At 48.2% G+C, this 22,736-nt stretch overlaps 1 protein-coding gene across 1 annotated transcript in view; it reads left to right on the top strand.

Annotated features, from left to right (window-relative positions):
- The window catches only part of SEZ6L (seizure related 6 homolog like), a 185,998-nt gene that overhangs the window by 93,674 nt on the left and 69,588 nt on the right, over nt 1-22,736 (top strand). Inside the window, 3 exon segments of the mRNA XM_087423616.1 lie at nt 17,429-18,181; nt 19,008-19,141; nt 21,481-21,673. Of these exon segments, the coding sequence (XP_087279742.1) occupies nt 17,429-18,181; nt 19,008-19,141; nt 21,481-21,673 (1,080 nt within the window).

Genomic DNA, 22,736 nt, shown 5'->3' with positions numbered 1-22,736 from the left:
GTGGTACCGTTATTGTCATTACGTAGAAATTATTACGAGTATCATGAATCAAGCTGCCGTTACTGTTCATGACAAAGAGAGACAGGCGTCTTTCCTTTTTCGTCTTTCTGCATCTCTTTCTCTTTCTCTGTGTCACAAGCTCCACGTGTGCTGAGCCACCCTTGGCAGAGTTGGCCACTGAGCGAATAAAAGGACATCCTTTTCCCACCCCAGGGAGATGGTCTGGCGCCAGCGTGTGCAGGCACAGTGCCTGCGAAGGGGCCAGGTGGGCGCCAGGACACTGAGGCTCTCTGTGCAGTCTCTGCCGAGCTGGGGGCTGACAATGGCCACTCTGAGGACCATCAAATCCACCCCCTGCAGCGCTTCCCCCAAGCCGTTTCACCTGCCCACCAGGCAGGCCTGGGAGTGAAGGGGAGCTCTGTGCACCATCCCGGCCTCAGGCCCACAGACACCCAAGGCATTGTTCTTGTTGGCTGCAAGAGCTCATTAGGCTCTGAGCAAAGGCTGGCTGGACTCCAAGAGGCAGATATGGCCCAGAAGTGAGAGAATGGAGGAGCCTGGGGCTTGGGATTAGATGGTGCCAGTCTGCTCCCCAGGATGCGCTGAGCTCATCTGCCTGGTGAGAACCTGGGCCGGTGGAGGCTGAGGGTAGAGATGATGTGTTGTTCATCCCTGTATCCCCCCAGCACAGAGTGTGTGCTCAGTACGTGATTATGGGATGGGATGGGAAGGGATGGGAAGTGATGGGATGGGGTGGGATGGGAGGGGATGGAATGAGATGGATGGGATGGGATGGGATGGGTTGGGATAGGATGAGATGGGGTGAGATGGGAAGGGACGGGATGAGAAGGGATGGTGAGATGACAGAGGATAGGTGGGATGCGATGGAGTAGAATAGAATGCAATGGTTTCTCCTATTTGGGGACCAAGTCCCCCTTGAAGTTGACCTAGAAGGTAGCAGGTGTGGACCTGGCATGGATAAAGTCACGTGAGAAAGCAGGGGAGAGGTGGGGATAAGCAGAAACCATTTCTTCCTCCAAGCCCTGGAATTCTCATCCATGGTCCCAAAAGATAAACTGTCCCTTAAAATCACCCATCCATAAGACATCAAATCTGGAAGGAATATGAGAGACCATCCTGCCAGGTGCTTTACAAATTATGTTCAAATCCCAACCCCACTAACTGCTAGTTGTGTCGCTATGGGCAAGGGACCAAACTTCTTTGAGTCTCAGTTTCCTCATCTGTAAAATGAGGGTAATAATATTACCTGCATCTCAGGGGTGTTGTGAAGAGTAAATGCAATGATCCATGTAAAAGCATGGACTACAGGACCTAGTGCGTAGTAATCATTTATCACCATTACCCTCCATCATCACATTCATCATCATCACCATCATCACCACCATCATCATGATCATCATTGCCATCATCATCATCATCACCATCATCATCACCATCATCACCACCATCATCATCATCACCATCATCATCACTATCATCATCATCACCATCATCACCACCATCATCATCATCACCATCATCACCACCATCATCATCATCATCATCATCATCACCATCACCATCACCATCATCACCATCCTCATCATCATCATCATCACCATCATCACCATCACCATCATCACCATCATCACCATCACCACCATCACCATCATCATCACCACCATCATCACCATCATCATCACCACCATCATCATCATCACCATCATCATCATCATCATCATCATCATCACCATCATCACCACCATCATCACCACCATCATCATCACCACCATCACCATCATCACCAAAATCATCATCATCACCATCATCACCAACATCATCATCATCACCATCATCATCATCATCACCATCATCACCATCATCATCATCACCATCACCATCATCACCATCATCTTCATCACCATCACCATCATCACCATCATCATCATCAACTATGGGTCAGGTAAGGGGAAACCTGAGGGGTTAGCTCTCCGACTTCCACCTCAACCCATGTGGTCCCATTTGTGCCTGATTATGGGGGTTCAGTGGTCCCCAAGGCCACCCTCAGGTTCAATAATTTGCTAGGACTTACAGAAGTGGGAAAAGCTATCGTACCCAGGGTTCTGGTTTATTACAGTGAAAGGATACAGACAAAAATCAGCAGAGAGAAGAGGCACATAGAGCAGTGCCTGGGAGAGACCGGGCGTGAACTTCCAGTTGTCCTCTCCCAGGGGAATCCTGCAGACAGCACTTACTTCCACACGAGGTGCGTGCAACACCCACAGAGTGTTGTCACCCAGGAAATCTCCCCTGAGCCTTGGTGTCCAGAGTTTTTATTGAGGGTTGGTCACATAGATATGACCAACACCCATGTGGCTGATCTTAGTCCCCAGCTCCTCCAGAGGTCAGACTGACACCAAGCCCAAGGCCCCCACCATAAATCACACTGTTAGCACAGAGCACCGGGCAGGCCAACGTCCCCAGGTAAACAAGGACACTTATCAGGAAGGATGTTCCAAGGGCTTAGCAGCTCCCTCCCAGGAGCCGGGCAAGGGCCAAACCTTTCTTTAGAATGCGCAGGGTGTGGACAATCCAGATCTGCCAAGTTAACCCTATACTGCATGGTTATATATTGTCATTCCTCTTAAGGTCTTCTTTAAAGAAATTATTCCATAACACAGGGAATAAAATTGAGGCCCAGACATGAGAATGGCCTTACCAAAGGCCGTAGGGTGAGTTAATGAAGCATCCTGACCATCCTAATCCAGACCTTTCTCCTTCACACCACAGGCCTCAGTTTGCCCATCTATAAAATGGGGACCCTGGGCCAGATCTCCCGCCCTGAGTTGCCTTTCAATTCTGCCTTTGTAGAAGCTATTCTCCCACTTTTCCCTGCAGTCCAGTCCTGAGGAGGAGCACCTGGGTCTCTGGTATTCATGGGGCACAGTTAGTGTCCTCCGTCTTCTCCAGGTACGTCTTAGCTGGAGCAGATCCCGTGCTGTTTGTTTGTCATAGGTAACACTGAGTCTTCAGTCTGGAAGCAGCCAGGCCAGGGGCCAGGGGTCAGCAAGAGGAGAGACACGGAACAAATACAGTCTGTTTCCTGCCTCACTGGGGCTTGGGTTTGGGGGTCAGACAGTCATGATTCAAATTGTTTTGCCACTTACCAATGTGTCCTCATCATTAAAATGAAGATACTAATAACTACTTCTCAGAAAAAGGGGGGAAAAGGCATTTCAATGCCGCAGGTAAAGCCATAAGAATGTCTTACTTGTCCCCAGCAAATAAAGCCACTGCAGTCCTTGTTATGTGTGAGGAGAGGACTGCCTCATCTCTGAAATGAAACAAATTAAGCCTCAAAGTTGTAACACTGCTTTGAACATCTTGAAACTCAATCATACATATAATTTCCCCCATCGCCCCAGTTTTTGTTTCCTTGAGGTTGAACAGGCAAAGATTGCTGTCCTAACTACAAAGCAGGAACCCGAGGCTGTGAGAGATGGAATTTGCTCAAGGTCACGTAGAAGTTTGGTGGCACAACCAGTGCCCCAGCTCAGGTCTCCTGATTTCCCAGCTCTGAGCACATCCTTATAAGCATCCCGGGATGCCCATCTGCTCTTTATTCTTGTCCCTGAATCTGAGCAAACAGGTGAACTTGCTCAAGATGTCTTTTAAACTTACTCACAGACCGTCTGGATTCATTCTCGAATATTCTATCTGTCTGTATGCATATACAGGTAATTGGCTCTAGATAGATTTCCCCCTGAAGGTTTCCTCTCTGAGCTGTCTTGTGTGTCTGTCTCCCAGCCCTCCCTCAGTGACTCACTGATTTTCATGTACACAAATAAATCACGACGTGTTCCTCTCCCCCTCACTACCAGCAAGAAGTCACATAGTCACACCATGCGACGTGAATGGAGTGGCGGTGGGCGGGGGTAGGTGGGGCTGGAGGTAGGAAGGGAGACTATGTTGAAATGCTAATTGGCTGGCACGGATGTCAGCCACAGTTAATCAGATTGTTAAGGATACAAAGGCAGGATTACACCCCAGTGCCAACGGCTATCTGGGCTCATTCACAGGGAAGATGGACGCACCGCCCGGCCGCCGCTCTGATGAGACGTAACTGGACGTAAAAGAGTGTGCAAGGCTTTCTGAATCCAACGTGAATCACAGAGTAGGCCCGCTGGTGGGGGAGAAGCCAGCTCACAGAGGACAATTACCAGATAATTACTCTCATAGTCGAAAAAGTGAAAGAATCTTTTCCTGCCTGTACAAGCTTGTCCTTTTAACATCTGCTGTACATCCCCCGCAGCCCCCTGGGTTTCTGCAGCAGATCAGGAGGGTCAGGGTGTCAGCTCCTATGTGCAGTTTGGTGTACTGTTTTGGGGTGATGCATACGTGACGCCAAAATCTCCCATCTGTTCAACCACGGCGTGTTGAGCAGTGCCAGAAAAATAGAGACCAACAAGCAAATTCACCAGTTGGGCTTCTATTTGCCCTCCCACTGCTAAAACAAACCATGTAGTTTATAGGGATGGGCTGCCTTCATGGTCTCTGCTTGTACCATGATGCAATTATGTTCGTGATTAGAACAAGTAAGTGTGTACATTCACCTAGAACATCTCTCCACCCATGACTTTGTCAACCAAACTTACTTCCCGCAGGGAAGACAAGAAAGAAACCAGATAAGTCTGATAGTGTGCTTGCTGCTGTGACTTATCTCTTTGGTGGTGGTAGGAATTAAGGGAGGAAGAGTAAATACAAGTAGAGACTAACAGCATGATATCCAAAGTGATGGAGATATGAGAGGTGAGAGAAAGAGAGACATTGATTGGACTCAGGAGAACTGAAATGATTTCGCTGCCCTGTGGCAGGCAGCAAGAAAGAGGGTGGGGAAGCTTGCTGGGACCCATCATCAGGAACCTTCCAGGGAAAGGCAAGGAGTTGAAGTTTACCAGAAAAAAACCACTGGCCACTGGAAGGAGGTGGTTTGGAAAGATCCCTCCGTCTGCTGAGGATGGAATGGGCTGGAGCTACGGAGCAAGGTCCGGGAGAGAAGCAGGGTTTTCATAACAATGGCTATGGGAAGAATTGGATATCTAAAAATGTCTTTTTAAGATACAACTTGCTCTCTTTGCTTGTCTCATGGTAGGACTCATGTTGTTTGGTGCTCTGTAAAGATGAAAAGCTGAGCTCATCCAACTCCCCATTTGACTATGATGAATGGAACCCTGGGGCCTCGACTGCCCCTGGGGGTGGGGCTGCCTTGGACATTTCCCATGCTCTGTCCGTGACTACACAATGCCCCTGTAGACAGTCACCTTGGATGATTTTTTCAGAGTGATGAGTGTCTGAGCCTGGTGGAGATGATCGCTGGATATCTCCTGGTTTAGGCTGATCCCGTATTGAGGGGGTTTCCCTGCCTCTCCTCCCACAGATGGTGAGCTGCCTGCGGGAGAACATGACGAGGCTTTGCTTTGGGGCCTCAATTTCCCTTCTAGTCACCATCTCTGAGAGTAAGAGGAAGGCCGGGGGTCTCCTGCTCTTCTTGTGCTCTCACAATGGCAGCATCGAATCACAGATGGTCAGTCAATGATCCCAGCCTCCTCCCTCTTTCCTAGCACTCCTTTCCCTGCTAATTAACTCATCTCCCGGTGGAGAGAAGGTGTGGAAAAGAAATCTGTCCAGTTTAGTCCTGAGAAGAAAATTGGATGAAAAAGAAGGAAGTTAGAACAACTGACCCATGAGAAGGCTGAGGACTGGACCATAGTAGCTTTCACCACGGTGAGGCCTGGGCTCCTGGTCTTGTGTTAGTAATGTCTACACCCTCCCTGCTCCCCACCACCTGTGCACAGCCACATTCAGAATTCTAGACTTTCTGGTTTTGGAGGAAACTTTATCAGCTCCTAAGCACTCGCTAAATGCCCCAAAGCACCGTTTCTCTTCTTTCCCACAATATTCATGGGCTGTCTAGTGTGTACTGGGCACTGCAGGAAATAATACAAAGATGAAAGACGCATCGCCTGCCCCTCCCTCTCCCCATCTCTTCCCATCCTTCCCACTCTTCCCTCTCTTCTGCCTTCCTTCCTTGATGAATTCAACAAATATTTATTGGATTTCTTCTACACGGAAGATACTAGTGTAGGTGCTGGGGATAGAATAGTAAACAAAATAAATAAAGTTTATATACTTTTACTTTTCACCCAGCACTGCATTAACTTAGTTTTACGAGAAGAAACAGGGCAGACGACAACTCAGCGTGTGGGACAATAGCATAGGGCGATCTTGTGGTTCCCAGACAGCTTCTGAATGTCCCAGTTATTCCACACCTGGGACATTTGTTGTCGTGGGAGGTGATGCTGCATGGATGTGGACCATCTCGTGGAGACAGACAATGAACAAGGAAACAAATCACCAAGATTGATTCAGATTGCAATAAATGCCCTGAAAGGATGAGATAGAAAGTGATGAAGAGGAACTTGGAGGAGGTGAGCTGAGACCTGAATGACCAGAGGGAGCCAGCCAAGCGAAGATATCAAAGAAGAGAGTTCCAGGCAGAGAGAAGAGCATGTGCAAAGACCCTGAGGTGCAGAATGAATTTGGAAGGTTTAAGAAGCAGAAAAAAAAGTGTGTGTGATCATACTGTAGTTTGGGGGGAAAATGGTAAGAGATGATGTTAGAAATGGAGGTCCAAGGCCAGAACACAATTGAAAGCAGTTTTGATCTTATCCTCTGTGTGATGGGGCAGCCTCTGGTGGGTTTTAATCAAAGAGATCCTATGATCTGATTTGCAGCTTGAAAGTACTACTCACCCTCCCTGGATGATTTTTTCCAACTTTAAACACAAAATCTAATCATTTGGTCATTTCCAAGGGCTCCTCTGCTACAAATCTGATTGGGGATCGATTTTGGAGATGTGGTGGGAAATCCGATGTTGCTGAAGCCTACCTCTATATGAAGATTCCCATCTGTCTTGCCACAGGTGGAGGACCGCCAGGGGCCATTTGTTATAACTGCAAAGTCAATAGTCCCTAGAAGAGCACGACACGCTTGGTGAAGTCCAGGTTACTTGTGCTTAACCGATGTATAATATATAAGACAACAAGACCCATTAGAACATTCTCCCAAGACTCTGGGCTCCAATTAGTCGGCACAGGGCATGGGGATGGTCATCACTCTCCCCACCAGTCCTCACCTCTGATTTTTAACCGCTGGAGAAGATACACAAGGAACCGATGGGATCAGCTTTATTACTGGTGAGGCTGGGCTGCAGACCACAGCTGGACACCTACACTGTGTCCTCCCCAAGTGACTTTGATTGGGGTACGCTGGCACAAGTAGAGAAGTCTGGACAGACAGAGAGAGAGAGAGAGCCACACCGCCAGCTTTTCAGTCCAGTGGCTCTGCCCTGGAAACAGGATGCAGTGGGTATCAGTGACATCCCTAATCCCTCCAATTAGGTGGTCCTTCCTCTCCCAGGAGGAGCGAGGGAGGGATGGAGAGGTACAGCACAGGTGTCGCTTCTCAAAGACTCGCTGCTGGAGCAAAGCAGATTTTCCCACCCCCTATGGAAATGTGAGAGCAATTCGAAACCCTAAGAAAGCTGGAGTTTGTTCTCTGTCCCTCTCTGACACTGGGGTGAAAGTTCATTATTATTATTAACTGTTATTACTAATTATCATTGCTCTTAAAATAGCACGCACATGGCAAATGAATCAAACTGTATAAAATGATGCACAATAAAAAGTGATTCCTCCTCCCACCTCAAGCCTCAGTCCTGCTCTGCTGAGCCGGTCCCCATCACCTTGTTCAAATGTATCTCTTATACTCACATGAGAACGATTATACCCACTGTTCTACCTTGATTTTTTCACTTCATGCTGAATTGTGTTGGCACATAGTCCTGCAATTCTTTTTATTATTTTTAATTAGTTACATAGTTTTGAATAGGTAATATTTTATTTATATAGACACACACACATACACCTATAGATGTGTATATACATATATACACATACATATACATATATATGTGTCTATGGAAAGGTATACAGTAAAAATTCTCCTTCTCACACTTACTCCGCATCCCCCTATTTCCAATGCCCCACCTCCCCTATAATCAGCACAATTAGTTTCTTGTGTCTCCTTTCAAAGTTTCTTTATGCACATATAGGCAAATGCAAATATACATAGCCTAACTTTCTCTCCCTATTTTTACACAAAAGGCAACAAACTCTGCACCTCGCTTTTTAACGTAACGGAAAACTTGGCCATCCCTCCTCTTCGGTCCATAGACAGCTTCACTATTTTTGTGGCTGCACGGCGTTCTGTCTGGATGCTCCATAATTGATTTAATCTTATTGATGGATGCTTGGTTTGTTTCCAAGTCTTTCACTACTACAAACAACGCTGCATTGCTTAACCTTGTAGGTATGTCATTTTGCACTAAGGCGAACATCTCTCTGCAGGATAAATTCCCAGAAGTGGACTTGTTGAATCAAAGGCAAGATGTACTTGTAATTTTGAAAGTCCTTGCCAGGTTATGCTCCATGGTATTCACCATCGATTTCATCTCATTCCTTTGAACCCTGTAGGTATTCCAGTGTGTGTTTCTACAATCATTTAACTAGCCCCTTATAGATAGACAGGTAAATTGTTTCCAGATTTTTGCTACTACAAACAATACGTTGTATTGTGAACACTTTGTACCATCTTAGTGGGTGTCATGACCATAAGTGTCTTTCTGCTTTGGGACATGACCAAGCAGCCCATTTCTCTAGAAATCTGCTGCTGTTTAGATAGACCCTCTTTTGCTCTCAAGCCATTGCATCCATACTCTCTTCCTAGCCCTCATTTGCCACTGATCACCGGCCTGATCTGTTACATAAACTCTGGTTATCGTGGGGCAGACCTGCAAAGCACCCTAGGATAGGCTGCCTGGATGCTCTTGAGTGAAAGTGTGGTTAGGCAGGTGAAGGCTCAGGACTGACTTTGGGCAAAGCTTCAGCAGCAAGTAGAGAAAGCCAGAGAGCACCTCGGAATCATCTGGGAAGTGTTTCAGAACACACTGCGCCCGAGTCCAGCTGCTCCAGATTCCAACTCAGCTGGTCTAGTTAAAAGTCACCAGAAGTGAAGTGTTGACAAAGCCAGAAGGCAGCAGCACTCTTGTGTAGAGTTGGCAGCCGGGTAAAGAGGTTCAGGTTATTCTGGAAGGTGATTTTTCAGTGTCAATCAAAATTTTAAATACGTAAACCTTTTGGCTGAGCAATGCAACTTCTAGGACACGCCCCTGATGAGTTACTTGGACGTGTTCACCAAAGATATGTATTTATTGCAGTGTTATTTGGGAGGAGGGGATGGAGAATAGCAACAACCTAAATTTTAATCAATAGGAGCCTGGTTCAATAATGTATATATTTATATTTTAATGTAGCCATTAAAGAGGAATAAAATGACTGTGTACATGCTAACATGAAAACATATCTGTGATGGATTTTAAGTGAAAAACTAGTGGTGGAATACTAATGTGATGGAATACTATACAGCAGAGAAAAGTGAATCAATCAAAACTACACTTATCCACATGGATGAATCCCACAAAATGTTGAGCAAAAAAGAAAAGAAAAGAAAAAAGCAGGTTGCAGGTGAATTCATATGGGATGACAGCATTTATCTAAAGGTTTAAAACGTATACCATATACTGTTCAGGTATATTGACATGCGTAATAAATTTTTTGTTGTTAGTGCTATTGGGTCGATTCTGACTCCTAGAGACCCTTTGTACAGCAGAGGGGAACCCCGCCCGGTCTGTCTGCACTGTCCTCTCACCTCTGGCACTGTATCAGACAATGTTCTGCCACTAGTCACAGAGTTTTCATGGCCAATTTTTTCAAAAGTGAGAGACCAGGTCCTTCTTACAGGCTGTCTTAGTCTGGAAGCTCCGCTGAAACCTGTGCACCATGGGTGACCCTTCTGATATTTGAAATGCCAGTGGCATAGCTTTCAGCAACATGCAGCCTCCACAGTATGACAGTCAACAGACGAGTGGTGTGGTTCCCTGACTGGGAAACAGACCGGGGCCACGACAGTGAGAGCACCGAATCTTAAGCACTAGACCAGCGGGGCTGGCTGTGTAATAAATGAAAGCACACACTCAATAGTAATAACAATAATAATAAACTAATAAAAATGCACATAATAAATGAGAATGCTGAAGGCCAAATTCAGGATAGTAGTTACTCCCGGAGGATCGAGAAGGAGGATACTGCAGAGAGGAACATGCGGGGGCTTCCACGGTACTGAGCCATCCTATTTCTTAAGCTGAAGGTGTAACTGACATGGATACTTATTGCCATAGTCTTTAACTCTTTTTGAATGACTGAAATATTTCAAAATGCATTTCTCAGTAAGTGACAGAGCAATATATACGATGTGATAACCGTGAATGTTCAGATAGACAGAAAGTGACACCAGCGCTCACGAGGGCTGACAGCTGACGCGTGAGCTCTGTGCTTTAGACCCGGCCTTCATTTCACCCACTAACAACCCGAAGAGATAAGGCTGGGACAACCCCACCTCATGGATGGGAACAACAAGGCCCAGAGAGGGGAAATGACTGTCCAGGGTCTCATGGGCAGTTGGCAGTGGGCCGAGCCTGAACGCAAGCAATTCTGACCCAACCCTACACTCCTGTGTGCTATCACCCCTTATCATTTTTGTATCAACACATTTTATTTGGAGATTAAACAAGATCCTACTATCACTGATTCCCTTTAAAAGGCAGGACTGGTAGAGAGGGTGGGGGCTCAGCACTGCTTATACTTTCAAATTCATACCTTTCAGGTATTCTTATATTTTTCAGATGAACAATTTTCTAGGGAAAGAAACTATTGGAGGGTGTGGGAAAGAGGAAAGAGCACAGGAAACAATGTCAGAATGCGTGTAACTCTACCCTGATTTGCTCTATGATCTTGGACAAGTCAGGTCCTCTCTCTGAGCTTGATTTTTTTTTTTTTCATCTATAAAATGGGAAAATCAAAATGACAATCTCACGGGATTGTTTGGAGGCTGGAAGGAGATCCCAGCTGGGAAGGCACTTTGTGGCGGGTAAATTGCTGTCTGAATATCAGTACTGTTGGTCTGGGCATATGGTGGAGGGCTGCAACCGAGGCAGCAGATGAGACCCCATTGCCCCCCAAGCCCAACCCACACCTCTTCCCTTTGTCCCAGAAAGTCTTCTCAGAGTCCAGATGGGATGGACGCCAGGATCCATCCAAGGGACCTTGTTCCCACAGGACTCAGTGTTCAGGTGAGCCAGGTCCGCTCAGGCCGAGAGTGTTACCGAGCAAGAGCTCACTGCCCAATGCACATAGAAGCCAACACTATGGCACCAGCTTTTGAGAAAAGAAAGAGTTTTATTGTAAGGTTGACCAGCAAGGAGACAGGAGGCCAGGCTCTCAAATCTGTCTCCCTGATCCAAGGTTTGGGGTGAAATTTAAGGAGTTAGGGGCCACTGAGCTGCAGCTGGGCCCATGCAAGCTGATTGTCTTGTCTCGAATCAGTCCATATATGGTAATCAAGCTACTTGGGCTGCTGGAAGCCAGATTTCCCTTAGTGAAGGACTTCTCACTTCATAAAGGGCTCCAGGGGCAACATTTCTGAAGATTCTTGGTTCCAGGGTCATCCTGGAGCTATGGGTTCTCGCCTGGCACATGCGCAGTGCTGTCTCTGTTATTGAGCACGTTTGATTAAAGTAACCTGTTTTAAAGAAGCAAAACTAGTTTAAGCTGGTCAATGTTTTACATGCTGTTTCAAAAAGAGTGGGTTGTGTTCATCAGCTCCGGCTGTTCACTATCCAAGGTGGACCTCTGGATGCCAGATCCTGTTGACAGCACAGGGACTGGCACATAGTAGGTGCTCACTGAATGAATGAATGAATGAAGTGATGATCAAAGGCGAGTGGGAGAAGAAAACTCATCCTTCGCTCAATTCAATTTCCTTATCTGTAAAATAGGGATCATGCTAAGACCTTCCCTAATCCTAAAATTCACTGATTCAAGTAAAACAAAGCTGAAATGCTCCAAGAATGGGAGGAAGGTCTACTCAGTTCTGTTAACAGTGACAGGTGATCTGTTTTGTTCACTGTAGTTAACCCAGTGGTCATCAGCAGAGGTCATTCTGCCCCTCCCACAGGGGACATTTGGCAACGTCTGGAATCATTTTTGATTGTCGCGTCTGGGGGTAGAGGGAAGGTAGCTACTGGCATTGAGTGGGTGGAGGCCAGGGATGCTGCCCCACATCCTGCAATGCACAGCATAGGCCCCCGTCCCCCAGCAAAGAATTATCCAGCCCGGTTGTAGAAGGCATAGAATTAACTGACATTCTTCAGGGCAGTCCTCATGTTTCTGGGTTTGTTTTTGGTTTTGTTTGATGTGTTTCAGTGTGGTTTTTCAAGCTTCAAATAGCCTTGTTTTGTTATTTCTACTAATGTGCTGTGTGACCCTAGGCAACCCACTTCCCCTCTCTGGACCTCATTTTCCTTCTCTGGGAAGTTTGTAACCATAAACTCTAGGAGCCTTTGGATCTTTAAGATGTGATATTTAGTTTTTGGTTTTATCCCTGTTGGGGACAAGCGAACCACCCAGGGCGGGCTAGGCAAGTCCTTATCGTGGAGTATGAAGGTACAAGAAACCACCACTAGATTGGGCGTTAATAATGATGATTAGAATAGTGACTAATATTTTTGTAGAACTCTTCAGCAAAAAAAATATATCAATCGACGCACCTGCCAGTCCTGCCTCCTGAAGGTATTCACTGTGGACGGTCCGATGAGGGAAGACTTATCATCGTCCCCACCAGGAGACTGCATTCCAAAGGTGTTCATGGCTCAGCTAGTGAAGAAGCACTTCTAGGATTACAAATGTGTGCCTGCCTTCCCTCAGCCTCTCCATCACTGGGCGCTAGCAGCAGCGTTTAAATCCAGCTCTTTTTGTAAATATATTGTTTTTCACTTTTAGTATTAAATACTTATCATTGACATTTTGGAAAATAACAAAAAGTTGAAAGAAGAAAACACGTCCCCGAAAGTCCCGCCACCCAGAGGCAGCCAGGACCACCATCTTGGCGCCCTTCCTCCAGGTCAAAACACAACTCTCTGCTTTGCCGTTTGTTTTAGCTGGTTGTTCGTAGTCGTTTTCGTACACACCATAGAATTGTACGCCTTGCTCTTTTCGCTGAACACTACGGCAGAAGCATCCCTGGCTGTGGTTTCCTCCATTTCTCATTCCATCACTTTGCGCCTGCAAGATGTTATGCTGTTGCTCACAATCCCTGCCGTTCCTCGCCATTCCGCTGCTGCCGGGCATTTAAGATACAAACTTCAGCTTCAGAGCGTCAGAACGCGTGCTTTGTTGACTTTAATGGGATGCTTCCCAGTCTGATCTCCCGTCACCCCATCCAAGTTAGAAAGGAGAGAGAGAGAGAGGTGCTCCCTCCCCAAATTGGGTGACAGAACAAATCCTCAGTCGCCTTGCATGTGTTCCATGGTGTCTCAAGAGAGAAGAGAGCATCCGTGTGTGTTTAATTAAAGCCCCGTTGGATACCCGTATTTGGTTATCAGTGTGTGTCTGCTTCCTAATTCCTCAAGTGCAGGGACCGCATCCTAGAGTGTTGACTGTCTCCTACAGAGTTTCAACAGCAGAGAAAATCGGCACCCAACGCTATCGCTCATTAATTGATTGAAGGCGTTTGAGTGGGGCACTGAACACACACGATAAAGGAAAAATCAGCCAAATGTGACTGGGATGATTGAAAATTTTAAGTGCTCTGAGAAAGAGGAGTTAATTTAACCCAGTGGTCATTGGGGCCCCAGGAAAAACCAGCCTATTTGAGCAAGTTATTAAGTTGCTGGATCTCGGAGGCCCTGGAATCCAATTTTGCCTAATTCCCAGTGGGCTTGGTTTCACGTGGGGCTCATCTGGCCAGCATCCTGGCTGAGAACAAGACCTTCAGGACTTTCGGGCTACATACATTTGCAGACCTCAGATACACACTCATCTGACTGGGGCATGGCCTTAACTTTGGAGCCAGCCAGCAAGATCCCAGCGTGTGTGAGCTCTGAGGAGTTGGGGACTACGGGAGCAGGGAGGTGAATTTACCTGGCGGATATGCAACTCTCCTTGGCAGTCAGGTTTCCATGGGAAAGGGCTGGCTCAGTCCCACTGGATTTACTCCCTAAAATGCTTTATGGCTGCCGTTGTTACCGCTGGTTTTACTCTGGGGACCCCAGGGGTTGGAGCAGCAGCTGTGAGAGGAAGCTAGTTATGGAATCCTTTCTCTTGCATTTCCTTGATGGCTGTGTGGGATCACGACACACTGGGATGGCCAGGGGAGGTCTCAGGCCTTGCAAAGAGTCACCACCTGCTGCACAAACTTGCTGCCTGCAACTTCAGGCACCTAGAAGGCAAAAGTAACAAGGAATGCATAGAAAGTCAGGCGAGATCACAGATTCTGGAATGAACTTTTCTGATAACCCTGATAATAAGAGTCACCAAAGGGGCTTTGCAATCTGCAGCTTTCCAAGCCCCACTCCTGGAGATTTAGATGGGATGGGTTTGGCCTGGGGAGACTGATGATTCATATTTTAACAAGGAACATGGTGGGGGATGGGGAATATCATGTGGGAGGTTTGAAAACCAAGGTGGCTCACTCAGCAGCAACACAAACAAAATGAGGGTTTAGAGAGACAGGAGAGTGGGGGGAGAGGCGGCTTCATGCTGGGGAGGCGGAGGATGCCACTGATAACAATACCCCATACTTCTTAAGAGAGCTAGTAACATGGTCTTTGGCATCAGGTAAACCAAGATCGGAAACCCCGCTTTACTGCGTGACCTTGGAAAGTTCCTCAGTATCCCAAAGCCTCAGTTTGCTCATCCATAAAATAGGAAGAATAATTTCTACCTCATAAGGCTGAGAAAGAATTAAATGAGGTAACAAATGAGGAACGAAGAATTAAATGAGGATGCAAAGCATTTAGCTTGGCAGGTATTCAGCAGTCAATAAAACAATAAAAAATAAACTGTTATAAATATTACTATTATTATGGCCAAGGCACACTGACTTGCTTTATGCCATTTGTAATCCTTTTAGTATCTTCATTGACACAACTTGTTTTCCCAATATCTATCTATCTATGTATGTATCTATCTACCTATCTATCCCTCTCTCTCCCTCCCTTTCTCTCTTCCTCTCTCTCACCTTCCCTACTTGGGATCAAGGGGACACTTTTGTGAAAGGACTGGCTGAAACTAATGTAGCCACGGGACCCAGCAAAACTCACAAGCCAGTGTTAGGATCGAGGCTGTCAGTCTACCCTTTTTAGCAAAATTAACAAAAGGCTCTAGGAATAATTACCAATTACCTGATCATTTCAAAAACTGACAATGTCAGAGCTGGAAGGGCCCTCAGACCTTACCTAGCCTGGCTGCCCATTTGACACAGAGTGAGAAGATGGAGAGAAGAGGAAACCCACGTGAGGGTGTGCTAGGGAAGACTGCCAAGATGGGACCACCATCGGGTCCCCCAATCCCTGGTGGATCCAAGCTCTGCACATCGAACCACAGCTGGGTCTCGGGAGCCAGGTGTCCCGACCCTAGCTGAGGTAGATGGAGAATCTTTATTACACGGAAGAGGCTCAATGGGCTTGCCCAGGCTCTCGTGGCTAGCAACTGTTAAAGGCAGAATTTGAATCCAAGTCTAACTCCAAAGCCTCAACGCTTCCCACCTTGGACCAGAAAACCCGCTTGGCAGGTGAACAACCTTGATCTGCTCTCAGGTCATCCGTACGTCCTCTCCTCCCCGTGGCTGCTCTGCCCTGGTGCCTCCGACAGCCTGGAACGCACACCAGCTGGGAATCAATGTTACACAACAGCAACATTTGTTGATGCTGGTTGCAAACTGTTACAGTCTATATAGATTAAGCCACTGCCGCCGACTCCATGAAAGTAAATGAACCTTTCTGATGGCTGCGGAAATAAATTTAAATGACAGTGCTGACGGGCCTGGAGATTGTGGCTGAGTGTCTCTCTGCAGAAAATTGACAAGGACGGCTATCAGTCCGAGCACCTTTGTCCCCAACATGTAATTCCTCTCTATCTCAAAGTAGACCGCACCAGCTTCCTACTGAGGGGTGCAATTACAATGACGATGGTAAAAATGACGACAGCAGCTGGCATGTCCCAGGCACTCACTGTTGGTGAGGCACCCATATGTACAGACATCTATGTACACTTTACCTACATCAACCTATTGAACGATGACAGCCCTAGGAAACAGGGAATGATAGTTCCATTTTACAGCGGAGGAAACTGAGGCTCAGAGGGGCAAAGTCGTTGGCCAGCTCCCAATTGATGGAACTGGGTCTCAAATAGGTAAATGAAGCCGAATTCAGGCATGAGTCTGTCAAACAGCTGCTGGGTCAGCCTTATTTAAAACGACTAGATGGTTTTATTTTCAAGGCAAAAATAAATCATACGGAATTAGCAGAGTATACAAGGCCCACCAGGGCCTGGCCCCGACCTCCCTACCTCACCAGCTTTCTGTCTAATCGCCCTCCACCTCTGCTCCCTGCCCCCATGCCTTCCTCTTTTGCACTCACCTCAGCCAGGCCTCCACGGCCTTCCCACATCTCTCTGTTCTGAACCTGCCTCATGATTCCAAATCCTCAAATATTTCTGTGTCTCCCACAAGGTCACTTTTATATTATTTAGTAAAAAACATGCTCCCCTAATCCCAGGACAATATAGCCCTGAGCCAGGGCACATGACTCAGGGATGAGTATATGAGCTGGTTACAGCCCCACTCAACTTTTTAATGAGATATCCTTGTGCAGTGAACAAGCTGTCCAACTGTACCTAGTGGTCCTGCCTCACAGACTGGGTTAGGGACCTGTCTTTTCTGTCCTGTTGGCACGCAAATCTTCTCTTTCAAAGCATTTATCACATCGAATCTGATTATTTCTACTTTGATTATTTCTACTTTCCTATTCCCTCTCCAAGTACATATATAACTAGACTGTGAGATTCTAGGTTTCTGTAGCCCTAATGCTTAGCTCAGGCCTGGCACTATCAACCCTCAGTCTCCATGGTCAGCAAAAGGAAGGAAGGAAGGAAGGGAGTAAGGGAAGGAGAGGGAGGAAAGGAAGAAGGGAAAGAGGAAGGAAGAGAAGGAAAGAAGGAAGGAAGAAGGAAAGGAGAGAAAGAAGGGTGGAAGGAAGGAGGGAGAAAGGAAGGGAGAGGGCAGGCCCCGTATCTGTTGATGGGGCCATACCAGCCTTGGGTACCAACTCACCCACCCTCAAGTCTGACAGAGGGTGGAGGACCTAACTGCCCCTAGCCCCAAGCTAACTGATGTCTTTTCTCCTCTTCCCAAGATGAGCCACCCGAGGGAGACGCTAGCCCTTCAGGGACTAACCTTCTGCCCTCAGGAGCCCTGGGGAGCAGCAGTCTGAGCAAAGAGAGCCCAGAGGAGAGAATGACAGTGGCCCCTCCGAATCCGGCGCAGTCAGGAGAAGAGCTTCAGGAGCCGGAGCTGGAGGGGACAGCCCCCTCTGTGCATCAAGACCCCACCGCCCTGTCCACGCTGCTCCCTGAGGAGGCCGGCCCCAAGCAGGCCTTTCCCCCCAGGAAGAAGCTGCCATCACTCAAGCAGGTGAACTCGGCTAGGAAACAGCTGAGGCCGAAGGCCACCTCCGCAGCAGCCCTCCAGAGGGCAGGGTCCCAGCCAGCATCCCCGGGCCTGGGTGTCCCCTCCTCCGCCACGGAGAAGCCCCGACCCCCGAGGGACCCGGACCCAGTGGCCTCGGAGGAGACCCGCCGGCTTTCGGAGGAGGAGCCCCTCTGGCTAGACAGGAGGGAAGGTGCAGCCCCCACAACGCCCGCGCCCCTGCAGATCTCCCCGTTCACCTTGCAGCCCTTCGTGGCCCAGACGCTCCCCCAGAAGCCCAACCTTGGGGAGCCCGCCGCGCCCGAGGAGGCCCAAGAGGCTCCACCTGAGGACGCCAGTCCCATGACCTTGATGGACAAAGGCGAGAACGAGCTGACCGGGTCAGCCTCAGAGGAGAGCCAGGAGACCACGACGTCCACCATTATTACCACCACGGTCATCACAACGGAGCAGGCCCCAGGTAGGAGCCCCCAGCTCCCCCAGCCCTCCTGCAGCAGCATGAGGCACCCCCTGTGCGCAGGGCATGGGGTGGGGGCCCCGGGGTGTCCAGGCCCCACCACCAGTGACCATCCCTTGAGCACCGACCACGAGCTTGACACTGTGGCTCAGAATTAACATCCCCATTTTAAAGACAACTGAGACCCTGAGGCATCAAGCAACATGCCCAAGGCCACACAGCTGAAGAGCTGACTCAAAGCCGTTTCATCTCAGACCAGCATCCTTTGGTCTCTCTCGATGGCCACAGCCTTTACAAAGTGCTTTCCCTTTGACCATGACATGAACTTCTCTAGACTTGATAAAATGCACTTTGTGTTCCAGTCTTTCTTCTTCTAAACTCTTTTCTGTCTTCAGAGAAGAGAGACAGCACCTGTCAATCATACATCAATTTGGGACAAAGGCAACATGGCCACTCATTAAAGAGTGTGAGCCGTGGATTTGAATCCTGCTTGCTGTGTGAGCTTAGCCCAGATGCTGCCCCCCTCTGAGCTTTGGTTTACTTGTCTCTAAAATGGGGATGAAATACCAGTCCCTGCAAAGATGAACGGGGTCACCCTGTAGACTGGTTGGAATGGAGCATAGCGGCACATAGTAAATGATGATTCCATGCCAACTCTTGCTATTTTGATTATCATGTTGATTCTGGAGCTGAAGGAGAATTAATAGCAGAGGGAAAGGTGGGCACAGGAGAATGTAGGTGTCCCCAGAGGCCCTGTTCCACCCTACAGCCCATCTGAGAGATTGCATCTCAGCTGTCTTCACGTGCTAATGAAAGGGCTTTCCTCCAGCTCTCTGCGGTGTGAGCTTCTCCGACCCTGAAGGGTACATCGACTCTGGTGACTACCCACCGCTGCCCCTCAACAACTTCCTGGAGTGCACGTACAATGTGACAGTCTACACTGGCTACGGGGTGGAGCTCCAGGTAACTGCAGATGGGGGACCCTGCAGTGGCTGCCTCTCCCAGCAGGAAATCCCTGGAGGATTGTCTGAGTCTGGCTTACTGTTATCATCTTAGCCAGTTTGGTTCTCTCTTTGCCCTAACCAGGGCAATTTGAGCCTGGCTTTGGCGAATGAATAGGAGTTCCCAACTCAGTGTGTGGATGAAATAGCTTGGCACACATGAAGGAGAGGGGACGTGCTGATAAACTGTGAGGCATTATACCCAGAAGGAAAGTCCTCTGATACCCTGATTAACACATACACACACACACACACACACACACACACACACACACGCACACATCCCTAGGGAAGCCACACCTGGTTCATTGCATTTGCAAACTTTTGCCTGTAAACTAAGAATGGAAAAGAGTGGCATAGTGCTCAGACATCTGGGTTTCAAGTCCCAGCTCTACCAGTTATAGATGTGTGACTTTGGGTAAGGAACTTTACCTCTCTGAGCCTCAGTTTCCCCATCCGTAAAATGATAACGTTGCTACTTTACAGAGATGTGGGGAGGAATAAATATGACGATGCACAGAGAGATTCAGCCAGAGCCCAGCAGAGAGCGAGTGCTCAGTGCATGTTCCCAGGTATCCCCACTCTGGCTCCAGGCCTTCCCCAACCGGCCGCCCATCTCTAGAAGTCATTTTTAAAATGGGCCAAGGGGACATGCCTGGGGGTGGTGAACTGCCCGGTTCACTGTCCCACAGAGCAGAGGATGGAAGTGAAGCCAGAAAAGGAGACTGGTACTGCGTGGTGGCAGACCCTTCCCAGCCGAGGTGAGAGGTCTGGATAGGCACCTTATTCTAACGGGCAGTGAAGGGCAATCACAAATTTCCGAGCAGACCCGTAGTATGACCTAACCAGAACCTTACCTGAGGAATGCTTTCCTGACTTGTACTGGAAGGATGCAGGGTAAGCCTCTCAGCAGCAGAACCTGTGGTCTTTGCAGCCCCCAGAGCTGTGTGGGGCACATAGTAGGTACTTAATTAATACTCATGGAATGAAAGTTAACTGGAGAACAGCTGCAGTCCATCTGATTGTGGCACTTAATGAACCCTTTCCTCCACACCGTGAAGAGGCCCATTCTGTGTCTAATACGGGATGGAACTCTTTATCAGGCACAGTAGAATTCCTTCGTTGAGCACCTACTGCGTACCCAGTCACAGCTGTTGACACTGGGGGGTATAGTGATGTGCAAAACTGATACAATGCCTGTCCTATGATTGACATGCATAGAAGACATTAGAACGCCATTTGAAAAGGTCTCTACTAGATGTTTATAGGGAATGTTGTAGAATCACAGTGGAGGGATGGGCAAGCTCCTTGGCAGTCAGGGAAGGTCTCACAGAGGAGGGCAATTTTAGTGGGGCTTTGGCGCATGAGCAGGAGTTCATCAAAGAGAAAAGGGAATAAGGTATATGGCCTAAAAGAGGACGGGCTTGTGAGTGAGGCCTGCCCTGCTTATACAAGGAGCAGAGGGACTAGCATCCCAGGCCCCACTAGGAGAGGCATCAATATTCAAATTGCACACTGGGAACTGATTAAAGTCTCCACCCCCCTCCCACTCCATTTGTTCAGTGTCCCCGTGTATAATTAAAGTGTCTCCTTCTTTCTCCTCCAATCCTGGAAGGTGGACCTGGCACAAAGTGCGTGGTTCTTTGAGGAAGCTCCGGAGTTAGAGTCACCATCTGGGAGGATAAGCGTGGGCCTGAGAACGCCCTAGAGATGAGGTCCCCACTCCCTCGCTCACTAGTTCATGCAGAAGGGGAAGAACGTAGTCAATCATTCTATAAATATTTATTGAGCATCTACTATGTGCCAGGCACTATTCTAGGCACTGGGGACACTGAGCAACACGGAAAAGTCTCTCCCTCCATGGAGCTTACCTTCTGGTGGAATGCCGCCTTCTGCCTCCCTGGAGACTGGACTTCAGGCACAAGCTGATCTAACCCCTGCCCCCACCCACCAGCTCTAGGAGAATCTGTCTTGGCCTCCAGCATCCAGAAGCCTCTCTCACGGGACCCAGCTATGGGGTCCCACAGATCCTTGCCATGCTTTTACCCTAGAGCTGGGTTTCACTCTGTCCTCTCAGCTTTTGGGGAGAGGAGAGGAACCTAGATGCTCCCAGGGTTCCAGGTATTTCCAGGGCTGAGGCTTGGGGTCCGTCTGTCCCCTTGACTAGGGGCTAGTCAAGGGGGACCATGTTGGCGTTGTCTGGGGCTGGTTAGGGTGCTGCATGGGCAGCCTCGCAGCCTGGGGGACCCTGGCTCAAATCTGACTCAGAGTTTCTCTCCGTCTGCCCCTACCTGTCCCCAGGTGAAGAGCGTGAACCTGTCCGAGGGGGAGCTGCTCTCCATCCGTGGGGTGGATGGCCCCACCCTGACCGTCCTGGCGAACCAGACCCTCCTGGTAGAGGGGCAGGTAATCCGAAGCCCCACCAACACCATCTCCGTCTACTTCCGGACCTTCCAGGACGACGGCCTGGGGACCTTCCAGCTGCACTACCAGGGTAGGATCGGGCCGAGGCTGATGAGACGCGGCTGCTTGCCTCAGTTTGCCCCTGGAGCCAGGATTCTCAAACCTTTTGTGCCAGGGATCCCTCTGGCAGTTTGGTAAAACCTATGGGCCCCTTCTCAGAATCAAGTTTTCAAGAGCATAAGATAAAATAGACACAATTGAAAAGGAAGCCAGTCATATTGAACTACAGTTGTCAAAATATTGTTTTAATCTATGATATCATAATCCATGTGCTTCTTTATTAACACATTAAATCATAATATCTCCTGGCAGTTTTGATAATTACTGTAATTTCAAGGTATGGAGGAGCATAAGAAATATGTCAAGATATCCATTATGATATGAAAGTATCTGTAATTCTCTTGGTGACAAAGTCACAGGTTACACGTTGTTGCCTACATTCGTGATTGAGGGAAATACCGCAGTTCAGTTAAAGGGTAATGATAATAAGCAAGCCACATTTTCCCCTTCAACTTCGTGGCTCCTGAATCTAATCCGTGAATCCCAGGAGAGTCTGTGGACTTCTGGTGAAGAGCCTCTGGCCCCCCCACCTCTCTTTTTAATTCTTCTACGATGTTTCTTTCTTTCCTTTTTGTCTATTTCTAAATCTCCTCTCTTCTGTTTTCTGTTTACTTCTCTCTCTTCTCTTCTCTTCCTTCCTCTCTCCTTCCTTCTCTTTCTTTCCCTCTTTTCTTGCTTCCTTTGTTTCTTCCTTTCCTCCTCTCCCTCTCTTCACCCCCACCCTCCGTTCTCTCTTCCTCTGGCTCTCTCCCTCCTCATCCCTTTTCCCCACCTCCTGGGCAGTTCCCACGACCTGAGGTTACCTCCCTTCACCATGCGTGTCCCGCTGGATACTTGCCAAATAACTGACTGGAGAGTCGAGTCGTTAGCCACACATCAGGGTGTTGAAAACCGTCCACTTTTACATCGAATTGACCAAACATCTGGAAAAACCACTCATTTTAAACTTTCCCCTCGGATGTTTCTGAAACAGGTGGATGACAGCATATGGGAGCGTCCATGTCCTCATATCTTTTCAACACGGGGACCACCCT

The sequence above is a fragment of the Ceratotherium simum genome, chromosome 35 (assembly GCF_057802395.1).
Source record: "Ceratotherium simum simum isolate JZ-2026a chromosome 35, ASM5780239v1, whole genome shotgun sequence".
In the NCBI taxonomy this organism is placed as follows: domain Eukaryota; kingdom Metazoa; phylum Chordata; class Mammalia; order Perissodactyla; family Rhinocerotidae; genus Ceratotherium; species Ceratotherium simum.
This window is presented reverse-complemented; position numbering and strand designations above follow the sequence as displayed.